Source organism: Macrotis lagotis, chromosome X, assembly GCF_037893015.1.
Source record: "Macrotis lagotis isolate mMagLag1 chromosome X, bilby.v1.9.chrom.fasta, whole genome shotgun sequence".
In the NCBI taxonomy this organism is placed as follows: Eukaryota; Metazoa; Chordata; class Mammalia; order Peramelemorphia; family Peramelidae; genus Macrotis; species Macrotis lagotis.
The window spans coordinates 598535987-598554920 of record NC_133666.1 but is presented as its reverse complement, the minus strand read 5'-3'; the positions used below and the strand labels follow the sequence as shown (position 1 = coordinate 598554920).

The window sequence follows — 18934 nt, the reverse complement described above, 5'->3', positions numbered from 1 at the left end:
GCTATCTCATTTGATCCCTGGGACCCCCGGGAAGTAGGTTCTATAATTATTCCCATTTTATAGACAAAGAAACTGAGACACAAAGAGGTTAAATTACTTGCCCAAAGACATAAAGCAAGGAGACTTAGATGACCTCACAGTTTCTTAGACTGTTTTTGAACTTGTCTTCCTGACTCAAGAACCAACACTTACACCAACTATGACAATCAGATGCCTCCAATGACAGCTCATCACTTATTTGTATACAGTTACCACATCTTCCCTAAGTCTTCTCTTCTCTGCATTAAAAATCCCTTGTTACTTCAACCAACAAGTCAATTATTTGATCAATCTATAAACAAGCATTCCTCAAGCACACACTATTGCATTAATATACGTCCAATCCAAATATTACATTAATATAGGGGTTTCTGCTCCCGCACTGTCCTCTTTTGTCCTTTCTAAAATAAAATAGGGCACCCATAACTGAATGCATTACCCCAGGTGTGGACTGGGACAAGACATAAAAGGATTTATTGCCTCCTTATTTTTGATTACTCTGCCTTTCTCCATCTAACCAAAGAACCCACTGACTTTCTTCAAATTCATTGCAATATTGATTCATTTGAAGCTTGTGATCCACTAAAATTTCTGTATCTTTTTGATTGAACTACTATCTAGTTATGTACTCTGTCCATCTTGTACTTTATATTTATCCAAATTAAATTATTAGACTGCCAAATATTCTAGCTTGCCAAGATCTTTTTGAATCTATTGTGCTAGATATCCCTTTTAGGTTTGTGCCATCTACAATTTGATGAGTGTGGCCTTTATGCTAAGTCATTGTTAAATTAAATGGCCCAACATTGAACATAGATCCCTGGGTTACTCCATTGGAAATCCTTTCTAAGTTTTTATCAAGGCTTAAAGGACTGCTTTTTGTCTGACCATTCAACTATTCTGAAAGTATACAATTATCTTAATTATGTCTTGTCCATCTCTCTCTCTCTCTGTTTTCCAAGCAAATCATAAGATATTGTGACATGCTTTGCTAAAAATCTAGGCAAATTATAACTATAGCATTCCTCTGATCTACCACTTTAGAACTTTATAAAAAGAATAGATTTAATATTTGTTGAAGATAAACATTTCTCTTCTTCTTTTTTGGCAAGGCAGTGAGGTTAAGTGTCTGAGGTCAAATTTGAACTGAGATTCTCCTGACTTCAGGGCTGGTGCTCTATCCACTGCACCACCTAGCTGTCCCAGAATGACCTTTTCTTAATGAAGCCATGCTAGCTCTTTGTGATTTCTGGTTTCTTTTTCTAAATGGTTACTTTCTTTAAAAAAAATACATTTTATCAGGAGGCTGTCACGTTGGAGAATCCACAATTGAAAAACAAACAATATTTGCCCCTTTACAACTTACTGCTATCCTGCTATGCTTCTTTTTTCTTCACAAATTAAACTGTGAAAAAAAGCAAAGTAAGATTCAGAAATTTAACAAGACACTCAAGGAAGAGAAGATTACTTTTAGCTGGGAGATCAGAAAAGATTTTGTGGAGAAAGTAGCATTTAGTCTGAATCTTGAAGGAAAGAAAGAATTTCAACAGAAAGAAATGTTACCAGTAGTAAGATTCTAGGTATAATGTGTGTGTGGGGGCGGGGGGAGGAAAGAATGAACAAAGGATCAGATGTGGGAAATGAAGAAAGAAAATGGGGAAATTAAGTAGCAATCAAATCATAAGATATGTAGTTAGACTAGAGGTCTCATTTTGCAGAAAAAAAAAAAGAGGCTTATAAAGGAGAATATACTTTCCCCAGAAAACATTAAGTAATAGATCTAGAATTTGAACTCAGGTTTTCTGATGCTTTACTCCACTGTCCTACAGGCACCCAATTCCCTAAAGATACTGTTTCATGTCTGTTTTTCCTTTTTTGCATCTAGTTAGGAAAGTTGGAACTGCACACCAAGGAGTCCCACAGTAGGTATTGTGTGGAATAAAAATCTACTTAAAAAAATATAGAGATTCCTCTAAACAAAAAAAAAAAGAAAGTTTATTTTGGCTTTTCTCGAGAAAAGGGCACACTCCAAGTCTCACAAAGGTGGTGAAGATCAAGGAGCTGCCCCAAGGTGACAGTCAAGCAAGATCATATGGCCTAGCCAATTTGCCCCCTCCCTAGCCCCCTCTCTTCCAACCTGATTGGTTAAGGTTTTCAGAGTTACAATCTTATGTGAAAAATCTACCTGGTAACAAAGAAAAGAATAGAATATTACCTCACCATCCAGATGGTGAGGATTGACCATATTCTGAGGATATCAGAAGATTTCTAATGACCTTTTGTTGTCTATCTAAATGAATTAATGTATGAGAATGCAAAGTCTTCTAAGAAAATCTACCATCTTCTTAGTTTAGTACTTATCAAACAAGAGAAGGCAGTCTACTGTTCTCCCAGTCTGTCGTCAGAGAGGTGGCTAACTAAGACTGCAAGGTCTCTTCTCTGGAAATAGTCCACTATTTCCCTCCATAACAGAATCGGGAGGGACTGACTGAGAATGTAAGACCACTCTCCCTCTTTTCTTCTAAGAATAGTCTAAGGGGGGCAGCTAGGTGGCACAGTGGATAGAGCACTGGCCCTGGAGTCAGGGGTATCTCAGTTCAAATCCAACCTCAGACCTAGCTGTGTGGCCTTGGGCAAGCCACTTAACCCCATTGCCTTGCAAAAACTAAAAAAACAAAACAACCAAAAATAAAAAAAGAATAGTCTAAGCAATAGTCTGACTTTGTTTTAATGATTTTTAACCCTGAGAGGACTTCACTAGGAATCTTACCTCTTAAGAGGGAATATCCCACTCAGTATGTTTATGAAAGAAAGGATAAGCAAAGGGGTGATGAGGAGGAGAGGGCAAATCTGAAAATAATGAGTATCTTTAGTTGACCATAAAGGTAATTCCATGAAGACCAGGATCATCCCAGATGATGAAGAGATGAAAGAAAATGGAACCAGAAGGGATTCCTTTTTTTCCTCCCAGGCCTACCATCTTCCTAAATAGACATACCAAAAGCCATTGCATAGACAAGAATCTGTTTCTTCCTCTGATGATTAAATGTCAAAAGGCACCTATGTCAAATGATAGTCATGCACACTTAGGTGAAGAACAAGTCCATGATTTCTTTTGCTCCTTCTAGTCCATCTTGTTCACTCTTTAGATTGTCCTAGGGAGCTAAATTGAAAATGAAAAAAAAAAAAAGGACCACTGACTGTATTTAGAACCAAAAGAACTGAGTTTAAATCCAAGTCTACCATTTAATATTTGGACGAGTAAACCTCACACTTCTGGGTACTTTAGTTTCTTCATCTGTAAAAATGAAAGGATTTACTAGATGATCAGCATTTCTGTGATCCTCTAAACCTATGAATGTTCACATTGCTATAGCATTTTAAAGATTCTAAAGCATAACTTTATATTGTCTAGGACACTAATATTGACATTAATGACTAATAGATCTATGTACCTGAAGTTAGGAAGTCAAATCTTGCATTAGACAACTACCAACTAGGAAGCCTGGGACAAGTCACTTAACCTCTGTCAGCATTTGCTTCCTTAGGGGGAATAATAATTACAACCTCCCAGTTCAAGGTTGCTGTGAGAATAAAATAATATTTGTAAATAAATGCTATTATTATAACTTTATGTATATAAATCAATTTATATGCATTTATTAAGCTCCTACTATGTGCCTGAAACTGGGGCTCATTGCTGGGAATAAAAGAGTAAAGAAAAGCAGAATAATTTTGGAGTACCCAGGCCTCTGTTCTGATTGTTTTTGTCAATGTTCCCTTTATTCAGGGAATTCTTGGCTCAGGGTTGGCTCTCAAGGTACAGGAACAACATCGACAGAAACATTTTGAGAAAAGGAGGAAACCAGCAGCTGAGCTCATACAGGTTTGTTTTCCCTGATTTTCTAACTGTAAAGATATAAGCTAAAGTTTTGAAAGATATAATACTATCAATGCTATTCTATGTATGTATGTATGTATGTATGCGTATGTGTGTATGTATGTGTCCATGTGTTAGTGCTGGTGGCTGGCTTCCAGGGTTCCATTGACCCCTGTCACAAACACATCTAAAGGAATAGAGAAGAACTTGGAACAGGCCATCAAAAATTCAGTTGTCCTTAACAAAGTGGAACAGAAATTTTAAATTGCCATGCTCTTTGATAGTCTCACACAGCTGTTACTTAATTCAATATACAAGACTTTCCCCAGGATGTTCAACATAAGAGATCACAGCATGATTCTGGAGGGGAAAGATATAAAGGGAAGGAGATTCCCCAAAGCTTTCATGTTCTTCCATAAAGAGTTTCACAGGACTCTCTGACACTCTTATTTTCAACCGAAGCAGCTCTACAAACACAGTTTCAGTACTACTTTGAGGAATAGTACCCCAGAGACCTGAACTTATGCTGATCTTCTACATTCCCTGGCCAACAGAGTAGAAAAATGTTAGTGATCTCTTTAGGACATTTGGCAATAGCTACTACTTTCCTACCTTTGAGTTTATTACATTTTTTCCTAATTGTGGAAAAAAGTGACTATATGCATCAATGTGTGTATGAGTAGATAGATGATAGATGATAGATAGATAGATTGATAGATAAATGGTAAATAGACAGACAGTAGACAGACTGACAGATAAATAGAGAACATCAATTATTTATTATAGACCAGGTCCTGCGCCATATGCTGGAATACAAAAACAAGAACACGAGGTAGTCTAAGTTCTGTCCAAAAGCTAACATTCTAAAAGAGATCTGGGAATTGGAGATAGGGGAAAGAAAGGGAGGAAAGAGAAGTTGTAAGGGAAGGAAAATATCAGCAGGAAGACCAGGTAGCCAGAGTGTGAGCTAGAAGTGAAATGAGTAGTTATCTAAAAAAGATGTTCCATTTGGCAAACAGAATAGACTTAAGGTTAGAAAAGTCTGTCCACAACTGATAATCTGACATTTAGAAATGAAAAGGACAAATTAAGTCAACTATAGAATCCATCTACCATAGTTCATTCCCCAACTTAATTCCTTTGACCTGGGCTTACTTAACTCCATTTTATGTGAGAAATCTAGTTTAATATTGAAGAAGCATTTTCCAAATATAATTAAAACCATTTTCTCATGAGTAGAATTCTCACCTTCTTCCCATATTAAATTTACATGAGCCTGTGGAGTGTTGGAAAATGTTGCAGACATATAAAAGTCTTAACATCTTGACCATTGAACAAAGAATGTGGCTTTTCCCAAACCCCAATGTGAAGACTTCCTTACATTCCACCAGAGGGAGCTCCTTCCTTTGAAAGTCATTATAGGGGGAAGAAGGGCATAAACTCTTTGGAAAGCATTTCTGTCCAGTTTGGGGCAGGAGAAAACAGAAAGTGGAACTTGTTTATTTTTTCTCTCCCAGTTAAAACATTGCCTCACCTCCCCCTTTCTTTGAACTCGTTTTAGGACTCTAATCATCTCTAGGCTGGGTTAAGCTTTATTTAAGAATCACAAACTTCTAAGTAATGAATTAAGAAGTGTTCGTTATTAAACTTTTAACAAGTACAGAATGCTTAAACTTGAAGTGGTCTCAGAGGTCATCTAATTCTGTACAGGTGGAAAAACTGAGGACCTGAGGGGTGGCAGACTAGTTTGAAGTTATATGACCTAGTTAAGTGGCAAGTGGGGTGACATATTGTACATGAGGATTGTGACTTGGAGTTATGAATACCTGTGATGCTAGTGCTGAGACTTTAGAAAAGGAATTTCATTGTTTATTGTCTCCAAAGAAAAGATGTCAAACTCTGCAAGCCTCAACTTCCCACAATACATCTGAGATAGATTAAAATATAATTTGGAAATAAACAAAAATACAATAAAACCTAGATGATATTAATATGTAGTTTTCTAAGCCAATGAGTGAGCCACAAGAATCCTTATGCAGTGATAAAAGAAATCTCCACAATGAGAATTCACCACATTGATGAAAAAGATCACAGAATCATAGTTTAAGAACTGGAATGACCCTTAGAGTTCATTGTGTCCAGAACCATCAGTTTACAAATGAAGAAACTGAGGGACAAAAGGTTATGCCTTGTCTAAGGTTATGCAGGTTATGGAGTTTAAAACTGGATCACATGACTTCAATTTTGGTATTATTTCTGCTACACCATATTGAGAGGACATGCTGTTATATAAAGATTAAGGAGAGGAACTACAGATGATGCTTAGTATGTGTAAAAGAGGATACTAGAGGTAAAATGAGAACTACCTTCTAATACTTTAAAAGGCTACTAGGTGACCAGATTACTGGATTTGAAATCAAGAAGACTCATCTTTCTGAGTTAAAATCTGGCCTCAGATATGTACAACCTGTGTCACCCTAGGCAAATCACTTAACCCTGTTTGCCTCAATTTCTCATCTGTAAAATGAGCTGGAGAAGGAAATAGCAAACCATAATATCTTTGCCAAGAAAACCCCTCAAAAATAGGGTCACAAAAAATAAGACATGACTGAAATGAGCAAATAGCAACACAGGGAAGAAACATTGAGCTTGTTCTGCTTTGTTCTAGAGAGCAAGTTCAAAAACTCTGGATAGAAGTTTCACTTGTGCACATTTATGTTTCAGTTTATTATAAGAAGTCAAACTAACAAACACTTGTTAAGGAGTAAGTTAAGGAGCAGGTGCTGTATACCAAACACTGGAGTTACAAAGAAAGGTAGATAAGCTGACTCTTGCCCTCCTGGAGGACATCATATTCTGATGTGGGAGATAACATATGGACACACAAGATATATACATATATATATATATATATATATACATATATATATATACATATACAGAGAGAGAGAGATAGATATAGATATAGATATAGATAGATAGATAGATAGATACACAATAAAGTTCAAAAGTCACCCAAAAGTGTAATGACCTGCCTTTGAAGGAGTAACTTCCTTCTCATTAGATGTCTTCAAGGGGAGGCTAGATGGTCACTTGTGGGAAGGGAGAAGAGAAGGGAATAAGCAACCATAGAATACCTATTACATGCCAGAAACTATGTCAAAATCTTTACAAATATTAACTCATCCCACTTCAAAAACTCATTGTGTTTCCCCCTTTCCCCATTCTCTTGCTCAGGCTGCTTGGAGGTATTATGCGACTAATCCCAACAGGATTGATCTCGTAGCTACCTGGAGATTTTATGAATCCATCGTTTCTTTTCCATATTTCAGGCAAGTGGCATTTATTTCCCCCTTGAATTTACAGGGTATGACACATATTTCTGATGCATATGGATTTAGTTTTGATTCATGGTTTAACTAACTTCCTTTTGGCCCTTCATTAAGTATATATATTGATCTCTGAGTGAGTTTAGGAAAAGCTGTGACTGAATGATACCACCTCAAGGTGGAGAAAAGTGACAATTGCCATTCTGTAACAATAGCAACAAAATCATATAGGGTTTAAAGTTTTGCAAAGTGCTTTATAAATATTATGATATTTTGACATCAAAATAAGGACATTTTGAGGGAGATATTATTACTATACCTATTCTTACAGATGAGAAAACTAAGGTAAACAGGACTTGACTTGACTACTCTGGATATTTATTACCTGCTCAGACTCTACCTCACCTCTCCTATGTTTTTTTTTTAGATTTTTCAAGGCAATGGGGTTAAGTGGCTTGCCCAAGGCCACAGGGCTAGGTAATTATTAAGTGGCTGAGGTCAGATTTGAACCCAGGTACTCCTGACTCCGAGGCCAGTGCTCTATTCACTGCGCCACCTAGACGCCCCTATGTTTTTCTTTCATAACCATATTCCTTCCATCCAGCCTATTTTACTCATTCGGATGATACCTTACTACTTTTGGCCCCCAAAAACCTAATTACCTCTCACCAGGTGTGACAACATTTCACATGCTTCAACTATATCTAATCCATTCTCTCATTCTCTCTCTCTCTCTCTCTCTCTCTCTCTCTCATCAATGAGGTTAAGTGACTTGCCCAAGGTTCACACAGCTAGGTAATTATTAAGTGTCTGAAGTCGGATTTGAACTCATGTCCTGCTAACTCCAGGGCAGGTGCTCTATCCACTGTGCCACATAGCTTCCCCTGCTCTATAGTACTTTAATATAGCATTTATACAAAATGTTAAAAAGTGATTAAAAATATGACATGTTTCAGAGAGACGTTTGTGGTTATTGAAAGCACCATACAATATCTGAAATATAATCCAGGCTCCTTTCTCCCTCCTATTATTTTCTAGGCCAATTTCATAGTTTATTCTTGGCATATGTATAAGACTAATGGTCTGATGAGCCAGTAACAATGCAAGAAGGGTTCCAAGTAGATGATGTGGTCCTTTAAAAGTTCTTATTTGTGAGTAACATTGCCCTAATTGCAGCAAAATCTGAAACTTTACAGAGTCTCCTAAATAAGATCCACAATCACTTTAAAGATTTTTGGCCTTATCATCCACACAGGATAAAATAAGTGAGTAAAAGCCTATGATCCAGACTATAATATACATTTAGATGGATATCTAAAAGAACTGCTATATTGATCCTAGCTGACAGGAGTTAAATAACAATTTTAATAGTCAAATCTGATCTCATTTGCTGTCACAAAGAAATACCTGATATCAACGTTCAAGAATATTTTAAGTTTCCTGCAGGAGACAGCTCTTACCAACTTATGAGAGCTGACACCTAAATTTTTCTGTGAACATTCATACCTCAAAATTAGCCATTACTACAAATCAAGGTCTGATTCATTGTTTTATTAATTGTCAAGGCTTAGGAAATGTAAACAAGGCAGGTTAAGCTTTAAAAATATATCTGCATACTTTGCCCCTCAGAGTCCTTGGTTATTTTACATTAACTAGGAAAGTCCTGTATTGCTCTAGATAACCTTTGAGTTTAGCAGAAGCACAGTTGAAGATACAGAGAATTAAATCAACACCAGAGCAGACACTTGGTGATGTGGACAAGGAACAATAACAATAGTAATCGTATTCATATAGAATTTAAAAGTTTACAGAGCTCTTCAATCCTTTATCTCATTTAAAGCTCATAGAGCCCTGATTTCCTGTTACAGAAGGTATTGAAATAGATCCTCAAAAATAATTTTTTACCAATGACAAAAGCAAGTATTGAGTAGATGACTTTTTAAAACTCTTTAACCTCTCAGGTTCTCTAATTTAGAATCCCAGTCCCCAGAATTCTCTAGTTTTGTTATCCGTCCCATTAAAATTTAAGTATTTCCTATCCATCTTACATTGTTGGTTTTTGAAGGAATAGTATTTCGTCAAAACCACTTTATTTCAATGATTTCCTGCTCAAGAAACTGCAATGCTTCTTATCATTTTAAATCAAAAGTCTTTCTAGCACACAATCAGATGTATTGAAACTCCTCTAAAATAAGCGATTGTATAGATATGACCTTGAATCCCTTTCATTCCTTTCAGTATATTTTCTATTGTCATCAGTCTCAACACCAGAGAGTCAAGTTAACCCCTTTCAATTTTGCCTCAGAGAGTATGGACCTTTCTATCTTCCTGTCTTTTTATATTACATTTACAATCACATAATCTCAAAGTTGGAAGAAGCAGAAAAATAACAATAGAATCAGATAATGAGAGTATGGTAAATTTGAAGCATTCTTAAGTTCTGACATAATATGCTTTTATATCTCCATGTTTATAAATGTGTCTACTTATGTATATGTATGTATGTGTGTATGCCTGTTTGAGAATATGTATATATGTATTTAACTGAAGCTATCTCTCTAACAGTCAAAGGTTTAATAATACATTGTGCCAGAGATGACTGCTGGGAGATAAGGAACATCTTTGAAGTCAATGTAAAGTACATTTTTTAAAATAAAAAAAAGAAAATGATCCATAGAGATTTTTGCCTGGCAGTTATATTTTGGCAAAAAAGCTCATCGGGGAAAAGGTGTCCCTGATTTCCAGCATTCCTTGATTATTGGCAAGATAAAACTGAAGATCACATCCAGATATGCCCTTAAATTTCTGAAGAACCTCTGAAGAACACCGGCTTAGATCTCTTCCATGGAAGTGGTCCCTTTTTCCAGCTAAATGTAATCAGTCATCAACTTGAAAGTAAACTTGTCCTTGGGGTCACTGGTGCATTATGTGTATTTTGTTGATTATCTTTGTTACTTGGGCTTTTAGAAGATTAAAGGTGAATGGGAAAAGAAATTGATATATTCAGAACTAAAAGGGATCAGAGAACAAAATATAGGATGAGGATATAATAGCTGGAAGGGATCTAACATAGACTGTTAAGGCATAGAAAATAGAATGTTAGAGTTGGAAGAGATCTTAGAACGTAAAATGTCAGAATATAGAATGTAGAAGGCTAGAGCTATAAAAGGCCTCCAAATACAGATGTTAGTGCTGATTGGGCTCTTAAGGTATAGAATATAAAATGTCATAACTGGAAGAGACCTTAGCACTGGGAATTTCAGAACATTGGACACAGAATTTTATAGAGAAGGAATCTCAGGACAGGATGATAAATAGAATGTTACAACTAGCCTTAGGACAGAAAATGATAAGTTGGAACCATAGAACATAGAATTCTAGGCTGGGATTGGGGAAGGAAGGGAGCAAAGATGTACCATATGCAGGGGGTATTTTGCTTTTTTGCTGGATTGAAACTGTTTCCTACATTCTGCCTAATCTAGTAAAACCAAAGATAATTAGCATAATGTATGGTGCCATAATTTAGAGAAGTGGTTTTTTTGTTTTTGTTTTTGTTTTTTTAGGTTTTTGCAAGGCAATGAATGGGGTTAAGTGGCTTGTCCAAGGCCACACGGCTAGGTAATTATTAAGTGTCTGAGACTGAATTTGAACTCAGGTACTCCAGGGCCAGTGCTCTATCCACTGCACCACCTAGCCACCCCCGAGAAGTGGTGTTTAAAAATATTTTTATTAAATTGATTTATTTTCATCCATATACATATTTACAAGTTTCAAAATTTCCCTCCACCCTCCCTTCCTATCCCTACCACCACCCCTCAGTAGGGAACAGTTGGGTTAGCATTTTACATACATATTTTGATAAACATGTTTACAAATTAATAATTTTCAGCATGAGGAATTAGGATTAAGGGAAAGAGATACACAAGAGATAATTTCTATAAAGTGTTCATCAGATTTGGAAGGGTTGTTTGTATGTTTGTGTGTGTGTGTGTTTGTGTGTGTGTGTGATTTGTTTGTTTTGTTTTTCTTCCTCTGGATGGAGATAATATAGTCCATAGCCAGTCAAATATAGTTAGTTGTCCTAGTTCTCTGGACTGCTGAAAGGAGCTTCCATCAAGGTTGTTCATCTCACAATGTTGTTACTGATGTGTACATTGTTCTCTTGGTTCTACTCCCTTCACTCAGTCTCAGATCCTGTAATTCATGCTTCTCTAGAGTCCAGCCATTTATGGTTTTTTATAGAACAAAAGTCTTCCATAGTATTCATTTGCCATAACTTGTTTAGCCATTCCCCGATTGATGGACTTCCCCTCAATTTCCACTTCTTGGCCACTACAAAAAGAACTGCTAAGAATATTTTGGAACACATAGGACTTTTCCCATTTTTTATAATTTCTTCTGGATATAGACCTAGAATTGTAATTGCTGGGTCAAAGGGCATGAACAGTTTATTGCTTTATGGGCATAGTTCCATATTGCTCTTCAGAATGGTCAGATATGTTCACAACTCCACCAGCAATGCATCAATGTCCCAATCCTCCCACTACCTCTCCAATATTGATCATTTTCCATTTTTCTTATCTTGCCTAATCTAATAGCTGTGAGATGATACCTCATTGTTGTTTTAATTTGCATTTCTCTCATCAATAATGATTTGGAGCATTTCTTCATATGAATATATAACTTTAATTTCTTCATTTGAAAACTGTTCATATCCTTTGACCATTTATCAATTGGGGAATGACTTGTGATCTTAATAAATCTGATTAGAGAAGTGTTTTTAAAAATTTATATTTATGTATGTATATACATACATATATATATAATATATATATGTATATATTGAGCATTTCCCAATTACATTTAAAAAATTTTATCATTTTAAAAGAAATTTAAGTTTCAATTTTCCTCTCCTTCCTATCCCTTAAGAAGGCAAACTATATATAAACTATATTTGTGAAGCCATGCAAAAATTATTTCCATATTGAAAATATATACACACATGTTGCCAAAAACATACACACACAAAAACAAGAAAACTAAAGAAATAAGAAAGTAGGCTTCAGTCTATACTTAGAGTTCTTCAAATCTGGAGGTGGTTAGCACTTTTTCATACTGAGTTCTTTGACATTGTCTTGTATTATTTTCTTGATCAGAATAGCTAAATGATCATTATATTGTTGTAGCATGTACAGTTCTTCTGGTTCTGTTCCCTCCATCTTGCACCAGTTCATATAAGATTTCCCAGGTTTTTCTGAAATTATTCTGCTCAACATTTCTGATAGAAATGTAGTGGTCCATCACAATCTTATGTACAACTTGTTCAGCCATTCCTCAATTGATGGGTATCCCTTCCACTTCCAATTCTTTGCTACCATAAAAAGAAATATATAAATATTTTTGTCCAAATAAGTCCTTTTCTCTTTTCTTTTGTCTCTTTGAGATATAGACCCAGTAGTGGCATTGCTGAGTCAACTATTCCCATGAGGGTAGTTCAATAATTGTTTATTGATTGACAAAGGGCCCAAGCTATTATCTTGGATTAGAGTATTGAGAAAATAACCAAACAGAGGATTCAAAACTTTACCCCATCAAGGGTTTGTCTCTACAGACTGATCTGTACCAGTTATACATCCTTGAGAGCTAATTTTTGACTGATGCTTACTTTTCTTCCACTGCCCTGTATGCTTAGAGCAAAGGTTCTGAAGAAGAAGATTTGGTATAAGAAAGCTGGGATCTCAAGTTCTCTAGTTCCTTCCTAGCTGTGTCATATTGAATAAGTCATGGGACCATAGATCAGAGTCATACATTTAGAACCGAAAAGGACCACTTCTTCAGTTTCCCTAATGATAAAGTAGGCATAGTGATACTTGTATTTATGAGGAACAAATTCAATGATACATGTAATATATTTTGTAATAATTAAATACTCCCTGAGAGGAAACATGGAGTAGTGGATAGCTGATTTCAGAGTCAAGAAGGTTCAGGTTCAGTTGTAACTCTTATTCATACTGAAAGGAGACCTGGACAAGTTTCTTGAATTCTCAGTGCTCCTGGAAATTTTCTAAGACCACATGCTTTAGGATAGTTGTCAATCTGTGCACTTGTATTTGGAATTTCCTCTATGAAAATTACTTATTCCTGTGAAATAAAAGACAGGGACCTGGTTCAAACAATGTATTTCATAAAAGTTAGCTATTACTATTGGAAACAGCACAGCATCATGAAAAGAGCATTAAATTTCAAGTGCATTAACCTGTTATGAACTTCAGTTTTCTCATCTTTAAAAGGGAGAGACCTGGATGAAGTGATCTCTAGGGTCCTTTCCTTCTATAACCCTATAAACTAGAAGGGATCTTGGATTATGGAGTGTAGGCTATTAGAGTTTAAAGGAGGGGGCATTCAGGAATCATCTGGTCACCCTCTCATCTTAGACTGAGAGAACTGAAGCCCTGACAGTGAAAGTCACTTGTCCAAGGTCACCATCTAGTTGATGGGAGAGACTAAACTGGCTTTGTACCCTAATCTGTGTAATTAATGGTACTGTTTTGTGGCAATAAAAATAATAATAGTCTTTACATAATGCTTTTAAGGTTTGACAAATCCAAATTTTGTCTTTTTTATCAATTTGGAAATAGAGAAAACAGCATAGGGTTGTACATTAACCCTACTCAAAACTGTTATTATGATCAGCTCAAAGTTAGGTTTCCTGACTATATCTATAGTGCTTATAAAGCAGTCAATAGGCCTAAATGAGGACTGAATTAATTGCTTTAGCCATAGAATTGTCTGAGCATCCTGCTCTAATTATCAGTCACTCTAGCTGCTGCAGTCCCTCTCCCCCAAATTCTGATCCTTATAATAGTTCAATTTTATTACCATAAAGTCTTCAGTTACCAAAGCATATGTATGAAAAAGAAAGAAATTTTGCACAAGAAAGAATGCTAAAATTAAGGGGCAAAGGCCAGGAGTCATATGTTAAAAGAATATGGGAAGAATCTTCTCTGATATGACTAAAATAACATAGAGAAGCTATATTTTTGGAGGGAGAATATGGTCCTTTCTGAATCAGAGACGCTTAGAGCCAGAATGAACCACAAAAATCAAGCTCTGTCTTTATGTGGAACAGAAATCTTCCCCTACAACATTCTTAATGAGTTGTCAACCAGCTTCCCTTACAATGTTCTCATCTTGCTTTAGGGCAGTTCTAATTGTTGGGAAGATTTTCTTTATAGTGAGCTGAGATCAATACATCTTTCTGCCTTTCTCCTCATGGCTCCTACTTCTGCCCACTGGAGCAAGATGAATAAGTTTTACTCTTTTTCTGCATGACTACCCCCCAAATATTTTAAGACAACTACCTGAGCTAAACCTATCTAGTCCCTTCAATTGATCTTTTATCACTCTCTGAATGCTCTAGTTTATTGTCCCTTCCAAGATGTGGCAATCATGAAATATATTTTTTATATACTATGGATCTTTTTGTTTCATCGTTTGCTAGGTAAAAAAAAATTCTCAAGAATTATGAATAGGCATAGTCAATGTCTTAGAAAGTACTGATGGTATAAAGGTTTTTTGATGGAAAAGACTATTAGTATAAAGTAAACCTAATTCTACTCCTATTATTGTCACAAATCCTAATGTTTACAGTCGAACTTGAGTTATCAATAGCTGTTCTAAATAGGGTTTAGTTGGGATGGTATTCCTTTTTACTGATCTCACACACACAGACATGTACACAACACACACACACAATACAAACACACACTTGAACATGTGTTTACCAGGATACTAGAAAAAAAGAACACTGAGCTTGAAATCAAAGGATTTGGATTTGAATGTAAGCTCTGGCACTCATTACTGAGTCATCACATCATCATCTTCATCATCATCATTATCATAATCATTGTCATTGTCCATCATAAATGTGATATATGATAACTTTATGCAGCAAAGAATAATAGATAACATTTATATAGCATATAATGTTTCAATAAATTACCTCATTGGATCCTCACAGGAACTATGTGATGTAGGTACTATAATTATCCTAATTTTGCAGATGAGAAAATTTAGGTGACTTGCCTAGGGTCCTAACTCATATCTCCTTGACTTTAAGTCTGACAAGTAATTTGTTTTACCTCCTAAATGCTATAATTGCTTTCTGTCTCAGTTTCCTCATCTGACAAAATGAAAGAATTGAGTTAGGTGATCCCTACAGTCTTTTGAAGTTCTAATACTATGACTCTATCCTCATTTAACTTGGAGGAGAGGGAGGCGGCTAGGTAGTGTAGTGGATAAAGCACCGGCCTTGGAGTCAGGAGTACCTGGGTTCAAACCTGGTCTCAGACACTTAACAATTACCTAGCTGTGTGGCCTTGGGCAAGCCACTTAACCCCATTTGCCTTGCAAAGACCCTAACCCCCCCCCAAAAAAAAACAAAAAACTTGGAGAAGAGAAGATTTTGTTGGGGATAATGGAGTTTGGGAGTGAGGAGATGGGGTGGAAACAATAACTCTTCAGAAATATTAAATGATCTCACGTAAAAAAGCTCATAGACTATTTTTGGGCAAAGCCAAAGGAAAAGAGACTCAAACCAGAGGGCAAAAGTTATAGAGGAATGTGTTTCCTTTCAAAATATTAGGAAAATTTCCCTAACAATTAGAATGAATCATAGATAAAATGACCACCTTGTGAAGGAATAAGTGGATTGTTATTAGAATTCCAAGCAGAGACTCAACTATCTATCAATGACGATGTACAAATGGTTTAGTAAGATGTCCGTTATCCTCTCTACTCAAGATTATATCTACTCCTTATCCATATATCCTGTATGTGGATTACTAAGAAATACAAAACAATAAAATATACACATTATGTTAAACTACCTTTGATAATATTGAATTACTCTGATGATTCTGGCAGAGTTTTACTGCTGTCATTATAAGTAGGAGGGATCATTGCATTGAAAAGGGACAAAAATGTTAGGAAAGAGAGATTTCTGATTGATAGAGTGCTAAGAGAACCCAATTTTTCTGAATCTACACCATGCAATATGTAATCCAGTATCCTCCAAGGAAGACATTTAACGGGGATAAAATACCTGCTCTTTCAAATTCCCAGGGGATATATGAGGCTCAATTGAAATCATTTAACTCAAGCACTTTGTAAACCACATGGCAGGTTAGATTGCTATTATCCATCCATTGAGTGACCTAAGACTTTAGAGAACTAAATGTCTCCACCCCCTAAATTTTTCATTTGCTCTAAAAACAAGTCTTTTGAAAACTGTGTAAAGTGTCTCCACCACAAAACTCTTAAAAGAAGAAAAAACAATCACCTTTTATAATATTAATTCTGCATATCTTAAGTGATTGCTGGTTAACCTGTTTCATTATAAATAGGAAAGCCTTCTTGATGTCTATAAAACAATCTATTATATTCATAATCTCAATATAACTCATTTTTCCCCTAACTCCATTGTTTTATCCTTTATTTTTAAGTTCCTCTCTCCCCCTTAGACCTCCTTTCCTTCCTGTTTTTTCTTCTTCCCTATATCTTCTTTTACTTAGTCTTTAGCCATTTAGTCCTTCCTTCCCTTCTTTCTTTCTTTCTTTCCCTTCTATTATCCTAAACTCTTCCTTTGGTTTTTCATCCTTCCCTTCTGCCTGTTCTTCTTTCATTTCTTACTTTCTTCTTTCATTGTTTCTTCTCTATCTTCCTTCCTTCTTCTCCCTCACTTTTTCTTATTCATCCCTTCTTTTCTCTCTAACCATTCCCTTTCCCCCCTCATCCCTTTTCTCCATTCCTTCCTTTCTCCTCTCCTTCCACCTTCCCTCATTTCCCACTTTCCCTTTTTCCTCCCCTCCCTCCCTCTTTCTCATTTTATTTCTTCTTTCCTTTTCTTTTTCTTTTCCTTCTACCCTTCTTTCTTCCATTCATTTCTCTCTTCCCACTTTCCTATCTCCCTTCCATTACTTATTCTTCTCTCTTCATGTATCTTTAAAAATAACCTAGAACTTTGGTTTGCTTTGAATGACATCAGAATCCCTGGTTGCCAAGTTTTCATGCCCTTCATCTATAGAATGTGCATTGACACTTTTGCCTTCTGCTTCTAACAACTTTGACCTTATACAGTAATCATTGCATCAAAGTCTGAATGTTTGACTCTGGGAGAATCAGTGACTGACTCATGCTTTTGAATATTCTCCTATTGTTGAGTCATTATTCTTTTTTCTTTACCCCTACCTGACTCAAAGGTTTTGGTAAATGAAAGGTTATGAAAGCTTTTCATAGTTATATTTAATTCATTTTGGTGATTCAGATATTATTGTAGGACCTGGAGCTGAGAAATTAGTCCTCTATTTCTATCTGTTTAGAAAACAAAAACGGAGTCCCACTTTGAAACAAAATGACTTTCCCAAAGTCACACACATAAATTCTTTTTCCTAGATTGTTTTTTATTTTTTAAAGATTTGATTATTTTGAGTTTTACAATTTCCCCCTAATCTTACTTCCCTCCCCCACCCCCCATGGAAGGCAATTTGTCAGTTTTCACATTGTTTCCATGGTATACATTGATCCAAATTGAGTGTGATGAGAGAGACATCATATCCTTAAGGAAGAAACGTAAAGTATAAGAGACAACAAGATCAGACAATAAGATATCATTTTTTTTCTAAATTAAAGGTAATAGTCCTTGGTCTTTGTTCAAACTCCACAGTTCTTACTCTGGATACAGATGGTATTCTCCATTGCACACAGCCCAAAATTATCCCTGATTGTTGCACTGATAGAATAAGCGAGTCCTTCAAGGTTATCACCCACATGTTGCTGTTAGGGTGTACAATGTTCTTCTGGTTCTGCTCATTCCACTCAGCATCAGTTCATGCAAATCCCTCCAGGCTTCCCTGAATTCCCATCCCTTCTGGTTTCTAATAGAACAATAGTGTTCTATCACATACATATACCACAGTTTGCTAAGCCATTCCCCAGTTGAAGGACATTTATTTGATTTCCAATACTTTGCCACCACAAACAGGGCTGCTATGAATATTTTTGTACAAGTGATGTCTTTACCCTTTTTCATCATCTATTCAGGGTATAGACCCAGAGTGGTATTGCTGCATCAGAGGGTATGCACATTTTTGTTGCTCTTTGGGCATGGTTCCAAATTGCTCTCCAGAAAGGTTGGATGAGTTCAGCTCCACCAAAAATGTAAGTGTCCCAGATTTCCCACAACCCTTCAAACACTGATCATTATCCTTTCTGGTCATATTGGCCAGTCTGAGAGGTGTGAGGTAGTACCTCAGAGAAGTTTTAATTTGCATTTCCTCTAATAAGTAATGATTTAGAGCAATTTTTCATATGACTATGGATTGCTTTGATCTCCTCATCTGTAAATTGCCTTTATATAGTCTTTGACCATTTGTCAATTGGAGAATGGCTTTTGTTTAAAAAAAATTTGACTCAGTTCTCTGTATATTTTGGTAATATAGATTTTAAAAGGTCAAAGTGTGTACAAAACAAACCTATTGAACTGGGTGGGGGAGGAGGGGGGAGCACTAATATGAGAATCAAGAAAGGTGAGGTCTCTTCCATTAATTAGTTGTGTAACTTTGGGCAAATTCCATTTTTTCTAAGTACCTCATTTTCCTCTTTTTAATAATTAGGCAATTATATCAAA

The 18934-nt window shown here is 36.0% G+C and overlaps 1 protein-coding gene across 1 annotated transcript in view; it reads left to right on the top strand.

Moving 5' to 3' along the window:
• The window catches only part of KCNQ3 (potassium voltage-gated channel subfamily Q member 3), a 457133-nt gene that overhangs the window by 376784 nt on the left and 61415 nt on the right, over positions 1–18934 (top strand). Inside the window, 2 exon segments of the mRNA XM_074202412.1 lie at positions 3830–3925; positions 7157–7251. Of these exon segments, the coding sequence (XP_074058513.1) occupies positions 3830–3925; positions 7157–7251 (191 nt within the window).